At 32.2% G+C, this 19,494-nt stretch overlaps 1 protein-coding gene and 1 long non-coding RNA gene across 2 annotated transcripts in view; both read left to right on the forward strand.

Annotated features, from left to right (window-relative positions):
• Window positions 1-901: 901 nt before the first annotated feature.
• LOC111085386 lies at window positions 902-9,345 on the forward strand. The gene is made up of 3 exons (XR_002610235.1): window positions 902-1,015; window positions 9,104-9,137; window positions 9,313-9,345. It is a non-coding gene; the product is annotated as an uncharacterized LOC111085386 (long non-coding RNA).
• Window positions 9,346-11,212: 1,867 nt separating this feature from the next.
• The window catches only part of LOC106457567, a 29,263-nt gene continuing 20,981 nt past the window's right edge, over window positions 11,213-19,494 (forward strand). The window contains exons 1-3 of the mRNA XM_022383737.1: window positions 11,213-11,950; window positions 13,658-13,719; window positions 17,826-17,928. Coding sequence (XP_022239445.1) covers window positions 11,213-11,950; window positions 13,658-13,719; window positions 17,826-17,928 — 903 coding nt within the window. The remainder of the gene's footprint in view (window positions 11,951-13,657; window positions 13,720-17,825; window positions 17,929-19,494) is intronic.

A 19,494-nucleotide genomic window follows, 5' to 3' on the forward strand; every position in this document is an offset into this window, starting at 1 on the left:
TGATGCCTATCTGATTATTAGAATTAAGAAAGCTTCGTCTCATAGAACTGACAACTTCATTTAAAACTCGTTTAAAATACAAAACTAAAATATAAATATTCTTTTAACACATTATTCAAAAAGCTAAGCTTACATTAAAAATCTTAATACAATAGCTTGTCCACAAAAATACGAATTCTTTCTGTGAAAAGTTTATATGGTTTTACCCATGGAGTACAAATATGTGAATATTTATGCAGTAATTGCAATATAACATTGATATGTGCATTGTATATACAAGTGTTAAAATCAAGAAGTCAAATCACGTTCTATTGAGTTTTCGTTATTAAAAGAAACCATACTTTTTAAAAGTAGGAACTTACGCAGACTCGCATAATTTCAAAGTACGTAAGAATATGTAACCATGTTTGTCCTGGCAATGTTTTTTGGAAAACATTACTTACACGCAAGGTAGAATAGCAGTTTTCTACATGTTTTATATTTTACAGGGAAAAATTTTGGATTGCTGGTCGAATTAACTTAGAATTTTTTATAAATTGTTCCGAATACATGTGAACAGAGTATATTCACTAGCCTAACAACAAGCAGGTAAAACAGTGATAGTACGAAAGGTTATCATTAAATCTTAGTAGTTCCAATTCAAAGTACACCAAACATATAGGCTATTTTTTCGCACATGCGTACTCTACGACAGCTGCATAGCCTTGATGGTGTTAATAATTATGTTAATAATCTAACACACATTCTCGTGTATCACGTACAGAAATGCTTCTCTTGAACTGTAAGGAAATGATAAATGCAACATTTCTTGAACTGGGTAATGCGCAGAACCGTCAGATAAGAATCTTATCAGCGGTGTGAAATAAAAACAACAAATTTCAGAATATCAAGAGCTCTGTGTTTTATTTCTTCTTCGAGGATCAAACGAACTAGTAATGCAAGTTTTTCTTACGTGTTCTCGTGTGACGTGTTAAAAAATCGTTTCAGAAGTCAAAATGAGCTCCAAGTATCACATGTAGGCCTTTTATGCTCTTTTTTAAATTAATGATAAATTGAATTCTAGTGTACTTCTAGAGTAAATCTAGGGTAAGATTTTTGGTAGCTCATTAGTTTATTATTCACTTTACTAGCATCTAACTAATCTAAGTATTTATTATTAAGCTTTGTAAGTAAAAACTCTTTATCTAAAAAATAAAGTATCTCTAGTTTACCTATAATAAGATGATGTTCTAAAATGATTTGATATTTTTAATATGAAGGATACTTTATGTGGCACATGGGCTTAAGGGATATGTCAGAGACCCCAAGGGCTTTGGCATCGCCATCCTCAATTAGAGCTGCTGACCAGAATGGGCTAGGAGTGTGGTTTCGGAGGCTTCTTTTGTCACAAAAGTTCTTTTGTTCGAGTTTTTCCGTTTCTGTGGAGAACAAACATTGAATCTTTCCTTTTTCGTAATGTTAATTTTATTTTACATCATTTAAAAATATTGCTGTACGAATACCCTTCCTTCGAAAGAGTTGTGATACAACCCCCAATCTTAAGCCTAACTCTGCAATCACTGACACCACGATTCGAATCTGCTGGGACACGGCATTGTATAAGTATAAACATGTCGTTCAGATAATGTGCAATTAACACTTTGACATAATATATAAATGGCGATTTTAAACATATCCTACAGCAAATTATTTCCTATTTGTATGTGTTGACTTTATTGTAAAGCTAAACAATAAGCTATCTGCGCTCTGTCCACCGCAGGATATCGAACCCTAGATTTTAATGTTTTGTTTCATAAATGACTGATAAAAAAGTATTTAAGCAACAGTTTAAGTATTTCAATCCAGCTAATCTGTAAAGTTCTTGCACCGGCGTTGACCAAACGACCTACTTCGACAGCGGCACACAACACAAAACGTGTACACAGATGAATTGCTAATATGCATACTTCTTACTAGAAAGTCCCTTAAACTAGTTACTTGTATCTGGTTTTCATTTAAGAAAGATTATACCTTTCTAGGTACATAATACAGTGGTTCTGTTTATAAGATTAGGAGCTGCTACATAAAAACAAACTTTGCTTTCTGTTACGTATCTTAACATTCCTTAGTACTGTAACTCAAAGGTATTTTCAATTAGAAGTTCTGTAGTACATTTTGTACGTTAATTATGTCTTTCTCTGCTTTTCGTTATTATTTATATAAAAAAAGCAACGTCACACATTAATTTCTTCATCTTTCAGCAAGAAAACAGTAGATCTGCTGAGTTGGTGGTGCTTGACAATGTACTACTTTTATCAGTTAATTTCACCGGATCGAGTTTGTTGTCTTGGGTTTATTATTAATGAAAGAGAAACAAGAAAAAATACTTCAGTTATTGTTTATGTCTTTTACTTCAATAGATTCTGGTTTATCAAATTAATAGATAACATAATGAGTGCACATCAGTACTATATATATGTATATATATATATATACCTGTTATAACTTTATCAAACAACATCTTTTATTGATTCTTTCTTCAGATTTAGCTTTGCTAGTGTTATTATCATTTAATAAGTAAGTAAATAAATAAATTACCCATTCAGCCTTAGATAGTGACACTTTGAATTTGTCCTTTACTTTGGATCTTAACTTGAATTTTTAATATATAAAACACTTTGTACGCGTGCGGGTTAAAACGTTCAGGTGGTCAGAGATCCCTGGAATTTTAGGTCTAACCTTTTCTAATTTTGAACTATTGTCTAGAAGGGCAATATATAGTCAGGTGCGCACGCAAAAACTTTTCTCAGCTCTTTGAACCTTATAAGGGAAATGACTGTCACTTTTATAATACACCTATAGCTGAAAGTTCGGAATGTACTTAGTGGTATCACACCTTGAACCTTGGATCGACTGTCTCTGCATTCCGATACGCTATCCATTAAGCCACCCCAGGCCGTGTGTTGACCGTATGTTTTCAAAGTATAAACTGTTACATAAGACTCTATTCATGTACAAAATTTTCATAAAACTGTAAACCAAAATGTGTTTTGACATCTTATCCCAGCTGTTCTGTCCATAATTATTTTTAACCATCTCATATTTAATTCATTTTGTTAAATTGCGTCAATACCGCTTAATATTTACGTGTGACAACCGTGGAAAAAGATGCCTCTATTTTCACCTTTTATCAGGTCTGATCTTTCTAAAGCGTAATTCACTAAGAACTCAGCTAAACGATAGATTACTGTTTAGATTTTGTCAAAATTTTTTAAACCACTGGAGACAGTGATATGACATTGTTTCTATACTTCTACTTGCATTAGTTGCTTTTCAAGTTTATACATTTACTTTACAAGTATCTAATTTCAACGACTTGTTTTATGGAATTTATAGGTGTATTATTTGAAATAAGTTATTTTTTTCAACATTACATATTTATAAATTTATATTTAATATTTAACTTTGTTACTATAATTTGTTAAACCTGAAAACGTACATACATGCAGATAATGCATGGCCTGTTTTTCATAAGGATGCGCAAATGTCACTTTTGACGTGACCTAGGTTCGCTAATTAATGAAGTATCCAAGCTTGTAGGACCTACTTTTGAAGACCCTCCCTTCAAATAACGCACGTGAACTTTTCCTCTCTGCTTTTAATATCATTTTCAAGAAACACTAGACAAAGAAGAGACTAGCGACATTAAAAATGCTCCGCTCTTTCGGCTATGGAGTGTTGTAACAGCGACAATCAAGTTCGTTATTCGGTCAAAAGTATAGCCGTATAGGCGGAGAGTTTCAATATGTTCGATGAAGATGTTCATATCTCCTACTAATATTAAAAGGACAATAAAGAAGGATTGGGCTATCTGTGATCTGGCCACCACGAGTGTTGAAACCCGGTTTCTAGCATTATAAGTCCGCAGACATACCACTCTGCCACTGGGGGCAATAAAGAAGAATATGAAGTCAATAAAGTTTTACAGACTAAAGGTTCATTACCTGCATCACACCTCTAAATCAACGGCAGTAGGATTTTTAACGGATCATCCCCTTCCAAACATATAATATACATTAGAGTATATCAGTCTTTTGTTTCGTCTTTCCTAACCTACACTTAAAGCAACCCCGTATATTATCATTCTCTGAAAAAGGAAGAGAGTCGACAATAATGATCCCTATTCGAAAAAGTCTCAAACCAGGTAATGGAATTCTCTGCCTTTGTTTCTGTTGTTGATATATGTTTGTCTACTTTGCAAGTATGATAATATCTGGCAACACCAGAAAAATATCTCTGGCCAATAAAAGTGCTGTGGTACATTATTCATGATGAATTTCCTTATACCTAAAAGTCCTTCCTCAATTAAATTGTATGCAACAGTTATTTTGATAATCTCCATTTCTTGTAGAATCTCTGGAACGACAATTTTTCATGCGAACTTTGCCTCGACCTTTTATTTTTTTATGATTAAATGTGCATTGTTAATCCATTAATTTCGGAAAAATTAATTTATATATTATATTTTTAATTAACTTAGTACAAAGGATTGAGTACGTTTTATTAAAACAATTTTGGAGTCTCGCCAGGTTGTTACAGTTCGTGTCGCCAAATCTAGCTACGCTCTAACTGTGAATCTAACAATAGCCCAATATCGTGGTTTCCATTATATAACAGCGTTATAAAGCTGTCATGTCCAAAAACATACCACTTCTCCCTGTAAACTTTTCACAATTCAACCAGTTTACAAACACTCGTGTCAACATTTCGATCAAACAGAAATTTATAGACGCTGCGCTGCTGGAAGTATGCAATGACTGAACAAGAGGTATGCATGGAAGCTTTAACTTTTTGAACCGTACCCTCTTGGCCTCATTTCCAGATGAAAATGCTTCTTTATTATGCTGCGTATTGTTGCCTGGGACATGTGAACAGCTTTTGCCACAGACCTTTGTGTTTGTGGATTCTCACCTGTTACAAGACGCCACGCTTTACTCATGACGGGGTGTGACTTGTTGCAGGTATGTTTTTGGGTGATCCTGGTGGCCCAAGTTGAACCATATTCCTGAAAACATTTTTATGAATATATTGTGTCGGAAAGGGCTATTAACTATACTTCCATAAGCCGATCAATTCTCGGTGAAATCGCATTACCAACGCGCCAAACAGTGTCAAAATGTAGTTCTGATACACTCTATTCGACCGTGTTTCTATATCGACAATTGCTATTGGAGAACAGCATGTTGTGATTCAGAGTTATATACAACTATCGTCCGTATTATATGGGACAGTTATTATATTAAGTCTTCGGTTCTCTTTCCTTTGCTTGCTCGACATACACGACGACATATCTAATCTGTATCCAATTGTTGTTGTTATTTTTTTTTTCATGAAGCCGTTCCAATTCTTTATATCTTGAATAGGGGTGAAGAGAAAAAGTTTTCTGAACACCCTCAATTGCGTTTAGTCTTAAACTGTAAGTTTAGGGTTAAAAGTTTTAAATCAAATTTACTTTCACGATTTATATGTTTTTCTGTAAGTCTTTTTGTTAATTTCCTGTATTGTTCACTTAGACTCTTCAGTGACTCAGTGGTAAGTGTGAGGGCTTGTTACGCTAAAATTCGGGCTTCAATACCAAGGGTGGGCACAACACAACTAGCTCGTTGTATAACTTTGTGCTTATCAACAAATAAACAAAGAAACCGTTCCTTAGATTCCTAACTAGTGCATAATATTTCTACAGAGTGTATTCCCTGACCTAGCCAACGCATGCATGTTGATAGTGTTTTTATTCATTAATCTGAGCATTCTTTAATATATATGAAGAGTTCCTGCTTCTTATTTATTGTATCAAATACCTGATTTATTAGTAGTAACTAAACTATTCGTTTTATCTTCTCTACTGCGTCAGAGTATTGGGTTCATTTATCATATTCTCCAATTAATCTAGCGTCGGATTGGCTGTGTCACTCTTCTTTGTGCTGCTTCAAAACCTACTTATAATATGTTCTAATTCTTCATTCCAACTTATTCAAAGTTCAAAACAGTATCTGTATTATCGTCTTGAAGACAATTGAAGATATTTTGAAGGACCTTCTCTGTGCTATTTTGGTTCTGAATTATCTGAATGGCTTTATCTAAAGTAATTTAAAGACATTTTGCCTTTGTTTGCTTAATTTCTCTGTCATTATGTTCTCATTTTAATGTCATGGTAACTTTGTTTTCGTACCCCCGCAGCGGAAACAGCGCAGATAGCCGTTTGAAATAATCGATTTTCACCTTCCTATTTCTCTGTGTACTTATGGCAATTTTAACTGCAATTCTTGTTTCCGCCAGTTTCCTTATCTTGCAGACTAAACCTAATTGACTTGCCTCTCAAGTTTCCCTTTCTGTGACCGTGTTAACTTTTGGACCAACTGAGGTCACGGCATCTACACATGATACACCTCTAATTTCCTGATGTAATTCAGTTTACACAAAATTATAGGAGTATAAACGTTTTACTACTTCTTCTACATGGGTGAGTTCACTGTTTTTTTGTTGTTGTTGTTTTTATCATAGAAAGCAATGTTCTAATTCCAAAGCACTTTGAAAGTTTGCACCCGTGTACAAACTTTGACCCCCAATAAGAAAGATCCCTCTTAGTTGATCGATAGGTCTATTCGGCGATAGATTATTTTACTGTTTTCATTCCTTATATTTCTTGTGTGTTCTCAACGAACATATCATCTATAATTAACTGACTTGTAAATTTTGGGTTTCAAAATCTGGCGGCTGACAGATTTTTCAAAGGCAATAATGGATGCAACAGTAAAAAAAACAAGAAAAAAAAACGGAGAGAGATATAATTTTGTCATACTTCATAAATAGCTTACATAATTTCTGTACCAGCAGATGATTGCTTTATCTTTACGTTTGTTTTTGTATATAACTATTAAATGATGATTCCAGAATAGTGAAGCATTCAGGCACCAATCTTGTCCGACTAACTCTGTCTTCAAATCCTTCAAATTTTGGATATTTTGGGACATCAATAGGTCCCGCTGCAAAATAGTTTAGGTAATATTAAAAATTTGCATTATCTGTAACTGTAGACTACATGAAATGGCCAGGTGGATAAGGCGCTCGACTCGCAATCTGTGGGGGGCGTTATAAGTGACGGTCAATCCCACTATTCGTTGGTAAAAGAGTAGCCCAAGATTTGGCGGTGAGTGGTGATGACTAGCTGCCTTCCCTCTAGTCTCACACTGCTAAATTAGGGACGACTAGCACAGATAGCCCTCGTGTAGCTTTGCGCGAAATTAAAAAACAAACAAACTACATGAAAAATTTCGGAGCTAGTCACAAAACAACAAACAAGTTCATAGCTATTCCTAAGAGCAGATTATATAGCCGATAATTTCAAACAGAATATAATTAAGCTACTAGCATTGACTTCGTGTTTTTTTTGCATTAATTAATAAAACAATAACGAAACAGGGAATGGCATTACGAAGGTATAAAGAGTTAGCTACTACTTCTACAAACACAACGAGTTAAGATAAGTGTAGGACAGTTTTTCGCAAAATTTTAATTTAGTTTAAACTGTGACACCAAAAGTATTATAACCTTTACTTTAACTGTTCACTATTAACCCTTATAAGAATAGTATTTATGATAATTGTAAGTTAGTGTTTTTTTTTCTTGGATATTCAAATGTAATAAGATAGTTATTTCAAAATTAATTGAAGAAATATTGAACCAGCATCTTATCCTTTTATATTTTAAATGTATTACAGTATATTACTTTGTAATCACTGTGGTGTATTTCTCGCACGGAATGTATCTAATGAGTCACATCCGTTGTATTAAGCAAGCAACATGGCGTTTTACAAGTTGCAATCACAGTTCCTGTCAAACCTTGAACGCTAAAACAAACATGCATTACGTCGTAACATAGAAAAGCGAAAACACCTTAATAAGTTTGAAAGATTTTACCTTTCGGATTTAAAGTTAGCGAATGCCGAGAAGTATTCTTTGAAAAAAAATATACACATATTACACACTAAATTGACCTTGACCTTTGACCCCAGTAGAAAAAAAAATGATATTTTCTAATTCTAAATCGTATCAGCCGAATTATGGCTATATTATAAGGAGTGGTTTAACACTAACGATTGATAACTACTTTCCCTGATAAACCATAATCTAATCGCATCACATTTTGTATCTCCAAACAACATTTACGTCAGTGCAAGTTTTGTGTTATAAAATCTAAAGATTAAAGTAGTTGACGAATTAGACCTATTAAATATTTTTATTCAAGAAAATACCTAATCTTAGAATTGATTATGGCCATGAGAGTTTATTGTTTCACAGAATTTTTGTTCAAGAACTAACTACTCAATTTTTAAGATGCTCAAAAACTAAAAGCGTTCTTTTCAGCATTTTCACTTTCAACGAAATTATTATGCATGAAAATAAAATGTGGTGCGTTCACATTTGGCGTAGAACCTTCTTATCATCATCATTATTATTATTCGTTTAAAATAAAATTGCATCATATTGATAGCAAATTAATTCTTTAATGAGTTATATCCACTATAAGTATTCAGTAACATGAAATTTTATACATAATGAAATGATGACAATAGAAACTTTCAATTCCAGCATGTACAATAGTATATATTCTTCCTTACATCGTCATATTATTCAGCACATAACCTACGCTATATTGGAAATATGAATTCCGTTTTTCTCATTATTGCATAAAATGACTAACATTCCCTAGAAATAACCAACGTTTCTCTCTCATTCACTTTTTTAAATTCCAAATAACGCTTTTTAACAACTATTACTTGACCACGTGTCATATGGATCCAGACTGTTGTTTGTTTCTATGTTTTAATTCATTATTTAATACATGAGACTTGACGTTTAAAACACTATTTTTTAGAAATAAATATTCATAAAGCTGCGAACAATAGTTCTTCTCATCAAACGGTAGTAGATTAATATAAACAAATGACTCAATAATTCCTAATATAATTAATTAAAATATTCCTAGGCTTAGATTTAAAAAAAAACACTTCAAAATGATAATATGGTGTAAATAGCAGATAAATATTTTGATTATATATTTCAGATGTCAGAAAAATACAAATCATCAGTAACATGGGGTGAGTACATCTTTTAAATCAAAAACTTAAAAATAAAGGATCACTTATAAATAGTTTTATACAATGAGGATACTTTACTTTGATAGAATCATAACACAAAGCTTTGAAGTTTAGTAGCGTGATGAAAATCCATTCATTTTCTTAAAGAGTATATATATATATTTTTTACTCTTAGGCACCAAGAACGTGAAATTCATCTAGATTTTGGAGATTCTGCGCTGCCTGATCATGCATGTTATCCTGCTGGAAAACAAGACGACGTTTCTCATGAAAATATCAAGGATGTATTTAAAGCTATCTTATGCCAGGTAAAATATATCTTATTTTACTTTTACACTTTGTATTTTGCTATATATTGTACATCAGGGATCATTCATAATATCCTATTTACTCGTTAAACGTCATATTCTTTGCTAAAAGTTTTTATTTTTTATTAAATGGTTAAGTTAAAATGCAAAAAAAGGTTTTGTTATTTTATTTTAATGTAAAAACAAAAAAATATAAAGTTAAAATGAAAGAGTACAAAAGGAAGTTTGATAAAGTACCCATGATAGAAAATGCTATAAAAATAATTTAAATGCATGTGTATTTCTTACAAGGTCCTTTTACTCTATAATGTACTTTTATTGCATCTTGCATTTTATCTGTTTGCTCTGTCGGACGTTACGGTGGCTCAGCGATTAACATGATGGCTTATAACGCAAAAAAATTGGGGTTCGATACTCTTGGCAGACATTGTGTAGATATGCAATTAAACACAGACAGACTAAAAGCTCTGACAGAAAAGTTAACGACTTAATTTAAATAATTATATTAGTCATGAGACTATATTACATTTTTAAACATTATATTTTTTATTCTGCCCCTTAGGGTTTTTCCGAGAAGAAAAGTGTGTAGTAGTATTTTAACTACACCACACCTCAAGCTAATTGAAACTCCACAAATTCTTTCCTTCTGCGTTTCAAAAAATAGTTTCAAAGTATGTGTAGATATTTTCGTATCTTACATCCTTCTTCATTCAATTTAAATATAACGGATACAACAGCACATTGTCACTCTACCGACTATAACGTCGTCAATTAATTGGTATTAAAAACACCAAAGGGTATTTACATATTATTATGCACAATCACGTAAAACATCGGTTTATTTTACACCATTCTACAAACGACACAGCAAAATTCATTACGCAAAAACCTCGCTACTTTAGTTCTGTCATATAAAAATGCCCAAACATCAAAATTAACGTTCCATACTACGAAGATTCCAGATTATATTATTAATAATTTAGATAGATAGATGGATTTATGGATGGATGGATAACTGTTAAAGTATTGAAGTGTCATCAGCTGGAAAGCTTTCCTTTGAAATTTAGAATATCACAGTATCCTATTTTATAAAATATCACCATGTTCTATTTACAAGTGGTGGAGTCATTTATTCAATAAAAATACTATTACTAGTTGAACTGTAAAAAAATCGATTTCTATTTATAATGATACATATATGTTTGTGTTTGGGTTTTTTTTAGCACAAAAGTGCACAATAGGCTATCCGCGCTCTGTCCACCGCAGGGAATCGAGCCCCTGATTTTGAACGTAAAATTACCACTGACTCACTGAGACACGCATGTGCATCTATATAAATATGTATGTTCTTTGTAATGAAACTTATCTACAACACAATTCTTTATTAGCATACTCTAAAATAAAAGCAATATTTCGTTCTACTAGCAATTCCAGGTGACGTCACCGATCATTATTAAATAAAACAATAAGTGAGTGTTCTTTAACATCTTACAGGTGAAGTCTACGCCTGAAGAGATAATTTTTCATAATCTCCTGCGTCATTTCTTACATATTAATAATGCTCTAACATCAGTGAAGGAAGCCATATGGGAAACAGCTGAGAAATTGGTTCACACGGCAATTTTAGTGCAAACAAAGGAAGAGGCTGAAAATTTACTAGCATGTGTTAAACACTTAAGGAATTATTATAATGCGAAAAATAACTGCTGTTTAAGCAATTGCTTGAATCTTCAAAGTGATAAACAAAATACAAATCAAAGGTCAGTCATGGTACAATGTTCGTTCGAAGATTTCCAGCCATCAACTTCGCTTTCGCAAACTTCTACTTTGTTGTCTTTATCAGAATCATCTACCAAAAGACAAACAAACGCGGATGAAGAACATTTAGAATTACTAGCGACTGATGAAACTGATTTTTCTACAGCAATTTCAATCTCACCCTCATCTTCCACTTCTCAACCAGACTCTCAAAGTTCAAAACCTTCTTTTTCTGTACCAATACCATCATTACATTTACCTCCACATCCTTCTACATCATCATCATCATCGGTTTCTCCACCACCTCCGCCTCCATTATTACCATCAAAATTTCCTCCTCCACCTCCTCCTTTACCATCACTAAAAGGTCCACCTCCGCCACCATTTTTAGGTTTGTCTGTTCTACCTCCTCCGCCATCATTAGGTGTTCTACCTCCACCTCTACCCGGTATGTTATCAATGCATCAGGTCACCCTACCTCAACAAACTATTCCAAAACCGAAAAACAAAATGGTTTCACTAAACTGGAATAAAATACCAACTCAGAAAATAACTGGACAAAAAAATCTGTGGACCTTAGTTGCCTCAAGCCATGAAGTAACATCTAATACACTTGATTTTGAAATGATGGAACGCTTATTTTGCCAAAAACAAAAAAGTACTTCAAGATACGACAATGAAAATCTTATTCTCAGCAATGAAAATGCTACAGACGGTCCCAGTCAAAAGAAAAAAGAATCTCAAGAAGTAAGTGTTTCTGAAGCAAAATTAGTATATAATTAAGGTTAGGATCATCGCAATATATATATTGCAATATGCATGTATATACGTGTTTATAAATGTAAACATCTACATAACTTTCGAAGTCATTTTCGGTACTTTCAAAGTCCAGAACCTTCACCAGTGTTGAATTTTAAGAATGTTTCAGCATTATCACAAATGAGAGTGTCTTCTAAAACTTATATCACCATAATATTAAAAAAAAACATACGCTAGACCTGTGTTAAAACTTCTTACCAATGATATTTTAGCACTCTGTTACTTGTTCTTTTGAACCCTGTATCATCGGAAACCAACATTTCAAAAAAGGATAGTAATTAAATATAAAACAACGCGTTTAGGTTATTAGTTAATCTATAAAATACAGAGAACATTTAATAACAAAATTTATGTATCAGTTGTCATCATCGTAGATTATTTCAATTCTCAGCAACAATTATCATATTCTTAATTGAACCTGAAGGATTTTGGTGAATGTTTGCAAAGGAAAAATACGGTAAATAACTTTGTTTGTTCAAACACAAAGAAAATCGAATCATTACCTTCTTTATGTTATCTAGCGTAAGGAGAAGACGATTTATGTAAATTCAGACATTTAAAACGACTTCAGAGTATAAGTAATTGGGTTTAATATGAAGCATGTAAATATGTAAATGAAGCATATACTTAAATTGCCAAAGAAATAAAAACAAACTGACAAGAATATATTCATGTAAAGTTTCTTTCGGTGTTATAAATACAGGGTGTCCAAAACGTCTGAATCTATAGGAGAAAATACATTATTTATTCTTAATTTATTTATTATTCCAATTGCATTCCATTAACAACCATACACAAATCAGTTCTTGGTATACCATCAGGATATTTGTTTTCTGAAATATGTACAACTAACATTAGAAATGTGTTTGTTTAACTCTAACAATATAATGTATATTTTTCCCTATGGGTCAAGACTTCTGGGACACTCTCTATTTTTTTTTATTCAGTGTACTGTATACTACGAAGGCTGTAATCATACAAAATTATATTCATAATATTTTCAACCACCTGCTGTTTATAATATTATTGATTTTCGCCGCGAAACATTTCGTTTTACCAATATTAAATGAATAAAGATATGTTATTGTTTTAATCTTCACGATATAGATTTAAAACACTGAAGCTTATGGACGAGTATCCACATAGATATGATAATATTAATAATTAATGTACGTTTATGTTAACATATTATTGTGTAACCTTCTTTCAGTTTCATCTGAATACATAAATATTAAGCAATAGAAATGTAAAATTAAATAAAACTTTATTGGTAGAAGTACAATAATTTGTTTGATTCATTATTTAGTTGATGTAGTTGATTATCTCATTGGAAGATTAAAATACATTAGAAAGTCTGAGAAATAATGAAAATTTTGTCCTGCTTCAATTTTGTTTTAACGTACTTTATATGCTGTACCTTCTTAACAGGAATTGACAACAACATCATGTTAAATTTATATATTATATAGTAATTGTTTTCAGGGCTCTCATATACTTTACTTATCTTATTGTTCATATATTTCAAGACAATATCATTTCAATATCTTGATTAGAGCATATTATTAATGTATTTAGTTTTTATGGTGCATTTTTATAGCAGCAACCGTCAACAATGTATATATATTTTTTTTTTAGATTAATCTTCTAGACAGTAAGAGGAGTCTTAATGTTAACGTTTTTCTAAAACAATTTCGCAGGTAAGTGTCTTCCCCTGTATCAGTGTTTATTTTATCTAGATGGTTGTTTACGAAGTCGCAGGTCATAACTCCATTGGAGTTAGCTTTTATTGATTATCCAAACCGTAACTGTAAAGATTTTGAAAAATATTTGTAATAATCTTGCTAAACCGTTTATCTGCAATGCTGTATACTATGAGTGCTTATTCAAGAAAATTTGAGCAAATTTAGCAATTGATTTTTCAACTCACTCCTCACTATATTACATAAAACTGAAGGGTGTGAGATATGTAATGTAGCTGACCCTCGGTGTACAAATCGTTCAGTGATTTTGAAGAGAACAAGAGCATAAAAATGATACAGTTACTAAAGTTTTAAACTAGGATAGATTATGATAGCTCAATAATAATAGATCAGTTTTTTCGAATCTACTTGTTATCCTGTAGACTGTTTCGATCTGATTAATCTGCCGAAAACTCTAATACTTTCTAAGTAGAACGTTAATAAGTCTAAATGTATATTTTACATATGTAGGTATGAATGTAACTATCATTCTAAGTATTTATATCAGTAATGCTTTCCAAAGCTGTTTGCATTAAAATTATCACATTTACGGATCATTTAATTATATCTCTGAGCAGAAGATTATTTATCTGTAACTGAGATCAAATAGTGCCGAAATTGCTTGATAATCTTCTTGAAAGACTAAGCAGAGGAATACTGAGTACGCTAAATTTTATTACAAATATGCAAATAAACCAATAAAATCAGTGTCGTATGAAAACGGGGGTCAAAGGACATAGTTACCCCGAAATAATAATCAATAATTATAATTTTTTAAAACCTTCAATTTCTCTCGGGTAACTGAAAATAAATCATAACCCAAGACGTTTCACTTCTTCAGCGAAAGAGTTAGTGAAAAAGAAAGAGCACAGAATCCTCTACACATCGTCCAAGTACAGAAACAAGCATTTTATGGCTACCTTTGATCAGCAATACACGCGCTCCGCCATTCACGATTAAGACCAACCAGCCAATTACAATACCTTCTTTTCAATCCACACATATATTATAAAAATCCCTCGCAATCGGTGCTAAGATTTGTTTTCGGTATTATGAAAAAATTAAGATATAAAGTGAATTTAGAAGGATTCTATAATTGAAGGTTTAAAATTCGAAAATATAAGACTATTTATTCAAAAATAGTTTTAAATATAATTTAAAACGTACAACTTAAAGGTAAATAAAAGTTTTATGACTGATGTATGTAAAGTAATGAAAAAGATGATATGTTATCTTTTTATATGCCTTCATATTTTACTTTATTTTAGGTAAAACATGATTAAATTCTCGTTGTTTGTCCCATTTTTGAATAGAAAAACGTGAAGTCAGAGTTCCTAGTGGTATACAAGAGTATACCCAACTATCTTTTTATTAAATGGATATAGATTTATTTCTATTTTTGGATGTTAACAGCCTATAATAGTTTAAAGTGTGAGGCAACAATAGAATTGAACGAAACAAAGGTGAGATTGACAATAATTATAACGAGCGACATACGTGTAATAATATTTTAATGGTCATCTTTATGCCCAGCTAGACGGTCCGAATTTTTCAATGTTATTACTATGTTATCCAGTCAATGGCTGGATAATTTCTCCATTTATTACAAACCAGTATTATATAGAAGGAACGTTGATGATATTTTTCTACTCTTTCACAACACTGATCACGACAAGAAGTTTTTAGAACACCTAAACTCACAACATTCACATATAAACTTTACATGTGAGACGAAAGAACACAGTAACTTAGCCTATTTTAGATGCCCAACTAAATAAAATATACAGTCTCGCTGCCACATCTGTTTACCGCAAGAAAACATTTATGGTTTATACACTCAGTTTGATAGTTTCAAACATAACCTTGTTCTAAAACTTATAAACAGAGCGTATAATATCTGTTGTGACTACTTCTGTCTTCACTCAGAAATTTCAAAAAATTCATATTATATTACAAAGTAATGGTTATCCCTTTAATTTCTTACATTATTACACGAACATTTTTAACAAATAAAAATATAAACTATCAAGAAGCCACACACACTGTCCTGAAATATCTATTACTTCTTGTCACTTCTTTTATGTACAAAGTTGTAAACTGAATTCACAAATTAAAAAAAAATAATCAAACATATTATCCTAAGGATTTTTTTCAACTGCACAATTATATTTTAACGTCATCATTTTTTAATACGTGATGCCTTATTGCACCTCAAATATACAGGCCTAGTAACAAATGATCCAAAAAATGAAGAATATTCTAGTAAATATATTTATTTATCAACTCTGGAATGGAATTTTATAATCTTTAATATGTTTTTGTTAAATAATTATCCACTTGAACTTACTTATATGGGTGAATTTTCAACTACATAAATATTTTTACAGGTACACAATTTGTGATCAACTGCACACTAGGAAAACCCCTGTATTATCCACAAATTAAGCTATGTTTAGTATTTAAGTCAACATTCAGGATCAGAAACATATTTAAAACCAAAGACACCCTACCCATCCCTACGTTAACTAATCCCCCCCCCCCGAGTCTAGTATCCGATTACACAATGAGAATAACAACCACCCAATACTTTTTGAAAACTTAAAAATTCTTGACTTCGGAACCAGAGATTACGAACTCTTTATTAAAGAAAGCCTCTCCATTTTCAATGATCACCCAAAACTAAATAATAACATCAACTCCTCCTTGTTGTCACTAATTTAATGAATTCCAAATTTTCGGTGTTTTTTATTTAATCATTACTATTATTTTAAAGAGGCGGTGTTTATACTTATATTTAAGGCTTTGTTTATAATTTGTTTCTCTTAACAATATTATTACACATATGTCGCACGTTTTATCGTACGTTCCATTATATTGCTATTGTTTAAAAACCTGTTCTTTCTAAACTTTTGATTGTATAAGAAAGCTACTCGCTTATTGATTAATGTTGTTGTTTTTTAATTAGAATATTTTGAATTAATTTTGAGGTTTTAACGTTCATCATGGAATTTGAAGCAACTCCGAAACGTCCGTAACTAAAGTTTTTGGTGTTAGCATGTCTTTAATATTAATTGTAAAACTTCGTTTTCCACCCGATTAATCACTTTCATTTCTATGTTTAATATCTAAATTGGTTAAATGGTGATTCCAGGTCATCACATTATATTCATTCTTAAAACTTGTACAGAGAAATTGTAACTACATTTATCGTTATTAGATACAACAAAATATAATGACTGAAACATATTTACACTGAGCTGACTGTATTTCTAGCAGTGTGCTCTCAGTGAGCACAGCGCGGATAGACTATTGTGTAGATTTGAACGTAAAAAAAACAACCTAGCAAATAAGTACACAAAAAGTTTCTTTATGAAAGCAAAAAATTAATTATTACAAATTTTCGTCTAGCAGTTACGACCACGATATGTTCTATGATGTATGTAAGTGATTGTTAATACTCCGTATTCGTATTGGATTTCTTAAAAAGAAAATTATGCATGTACAATATTAGTGATGTCAGATCAAGATCAGGTGAATTAATGGTGATGAAAGATATCATCTACTTCTTATACTATTTAAAACAACACAACAAATTGTAGTATTCCCTAATTTGTGTGTTTGTTTGGTGTTTTCATTAATTTCATGATACTTCTGTTATGTAAAACAAAACAATCGTTTAAAAGAAAATTGCAGGGGAATTATGGTCTGACTGGATTCTTAAAAATGAATAATAGCAGTTGTCTTTTAGTTTTGATTAAGAATAGCAAATCGTTTAGAGTACGGAATATGAATTCTACTACAGAAATAAAAACTTGTTTTTTGTATATTCTTCAAGTTTTTTTAATGAAGATTTGTGATGTGAAGATATTCTTTGTTAAAATAAAAACTTTCTTTACCTCTATCATATGTTGTTGTTGTTTTCCTTTCTTTAACATATATTTCATTTTCATTAAATTCTATATTATTGCAAAGTCATCCTTGTATGGTTGATAATATAATTTAATACTTTATTAGTGCCAGTTATGTCTTTATTTGTTGATAATAAAGTAATTTATTATTTACAGCTCGCATGAAGTTATAATTGAAGATATATTGGAAGGAACAAACAAATATTTGGGCACTGAAGAGTTGAAAGGACTTTTGAAAATTCTACCTGAGGACGATGAGGTAGAATACACATTTTCTCTCAAGAGTATCTTAAAGTTTAGCCTACACACCAGAAAAACAAACATATAGAATTAATCCAAGTAATAATAATAAAAATATGCTGCAGTATTTTTGACCCGCCTTGTTATATTGACAGCAGAAGGGATTTCCTAGACATAATTTTTTATGAGCAGATTTATATTTATAGCATACGTTGTTGTTGTTTGAAGTTAAGCACAAAGCTACACAATGGTCTATCTGTACTCTGCCTACCACTGGTATCGAAACCCGGTTTCTAGCGTTGTAAGTCTGCAGACATACCGCTGTGCCACTGGGGGGCCAGTAGACATGTAAACTAAAGAGGTTATTACAGTACAGCCAAAATGCAGGAGAGAAAAAGAAGTCTGAACTTAATTTCCAACATAAGTAAGATGCAGATAAATATAGCTTAAGCTATATACAGGGTTGAATACGTTATATCAAAACGATCTTGAATAAGCAAATCAGCAACTCACGTAACAACCATGGCAGATATAAAGTCGCAGTGGAAAGGCATGTATCAGATTTGCATTTTTACATTGTTTAGCATTTTCACCTAAGTGTGATGCCGCCGAAATTCGATCGCTTTTGGAAAGTGTATGTAACAGTCCTTCCTGACTCAAAATATCAAACTTAATGACATATGGATCAGCTTGGGAAACAAGGACGATCCAGAAAGAGACCTGCAACAAGTAGTACCCCAGCCGTGTTAAGCAAAGTGCTGCGTTTGGTAACAGATGAGAATCCAGGAATATAAAGTCAGTGGCAAAAATCATCCACGTGCCCCAGGCAACAGAATGCAGCATAATCAAAAAGGATCTTCGTCTGGAAAAAGCATCGCAAGTCATGTATACACAAGCTGCTTATACGACATATCCATTGATCTATCACATACCTCAAGTAGCTGAAAAATGAAAGGGGTATTCATGATAATCCAAATGAAGAAATATTGGTCCAGTCACCAAACGCAGCACCTATCCGTTTCTGTGTGATCGGACTGTCGAAACGGATGACGAGGAACCTTCATCCTCAAACACAAAATGGTCTATGGAAAGTCAATAGGTGGTTGTGTACTTTCGACAAGATAGTTTTATGACGAAACCTTTTACAATGGAAACAACATTGCAAGGCTATTTTCAAATGCATGACTGTATGTTGCGAAATGGACTATAACGATATGGTGAGTCTCCAAAATCGTTTAAAATGACATAATCAACCTTTGTATAACTACAATCAAAGGCACCTCGCAATGCCAAGCTTTAAAAAACGCAATTCTAAAAATAGGAACGTAGGCCTCTTCTATTTTGAGCCGTGCGATTCAAAATTACCCGTGCTACGCAAAACATTAAACATTACTTTCGTTTGGCGTCGGCTTCATATATTTTGCTACTGACCGTCATGCTTATTTGAACCCTCATTCACGCACCAAGGTGGTAAGATTGAGATGGCGGCTAAACTCGGACTGTACGTCCAATTGATTATTCATTTTTACACTTATATCTCTGTGATATACATCTCAATTCCTCTCCCAAATTTGACCGAAATTGG

Source organism: Limulus polyphemus, unplaced genomic scaffold, assembly GCF_000517525.1.
Source record: "Limulus polyphemus unplaced genomic scaffold, Limulus_polyphemus-2.1.2 Scaffold17, whole genome shotgun sequence".
Lineage (NCBI taxonomy): Eukaryota > Metazoa > Arthropoda > Merostomata > Xiphosura > Limulidae > Limulus > Limulus polyphemus.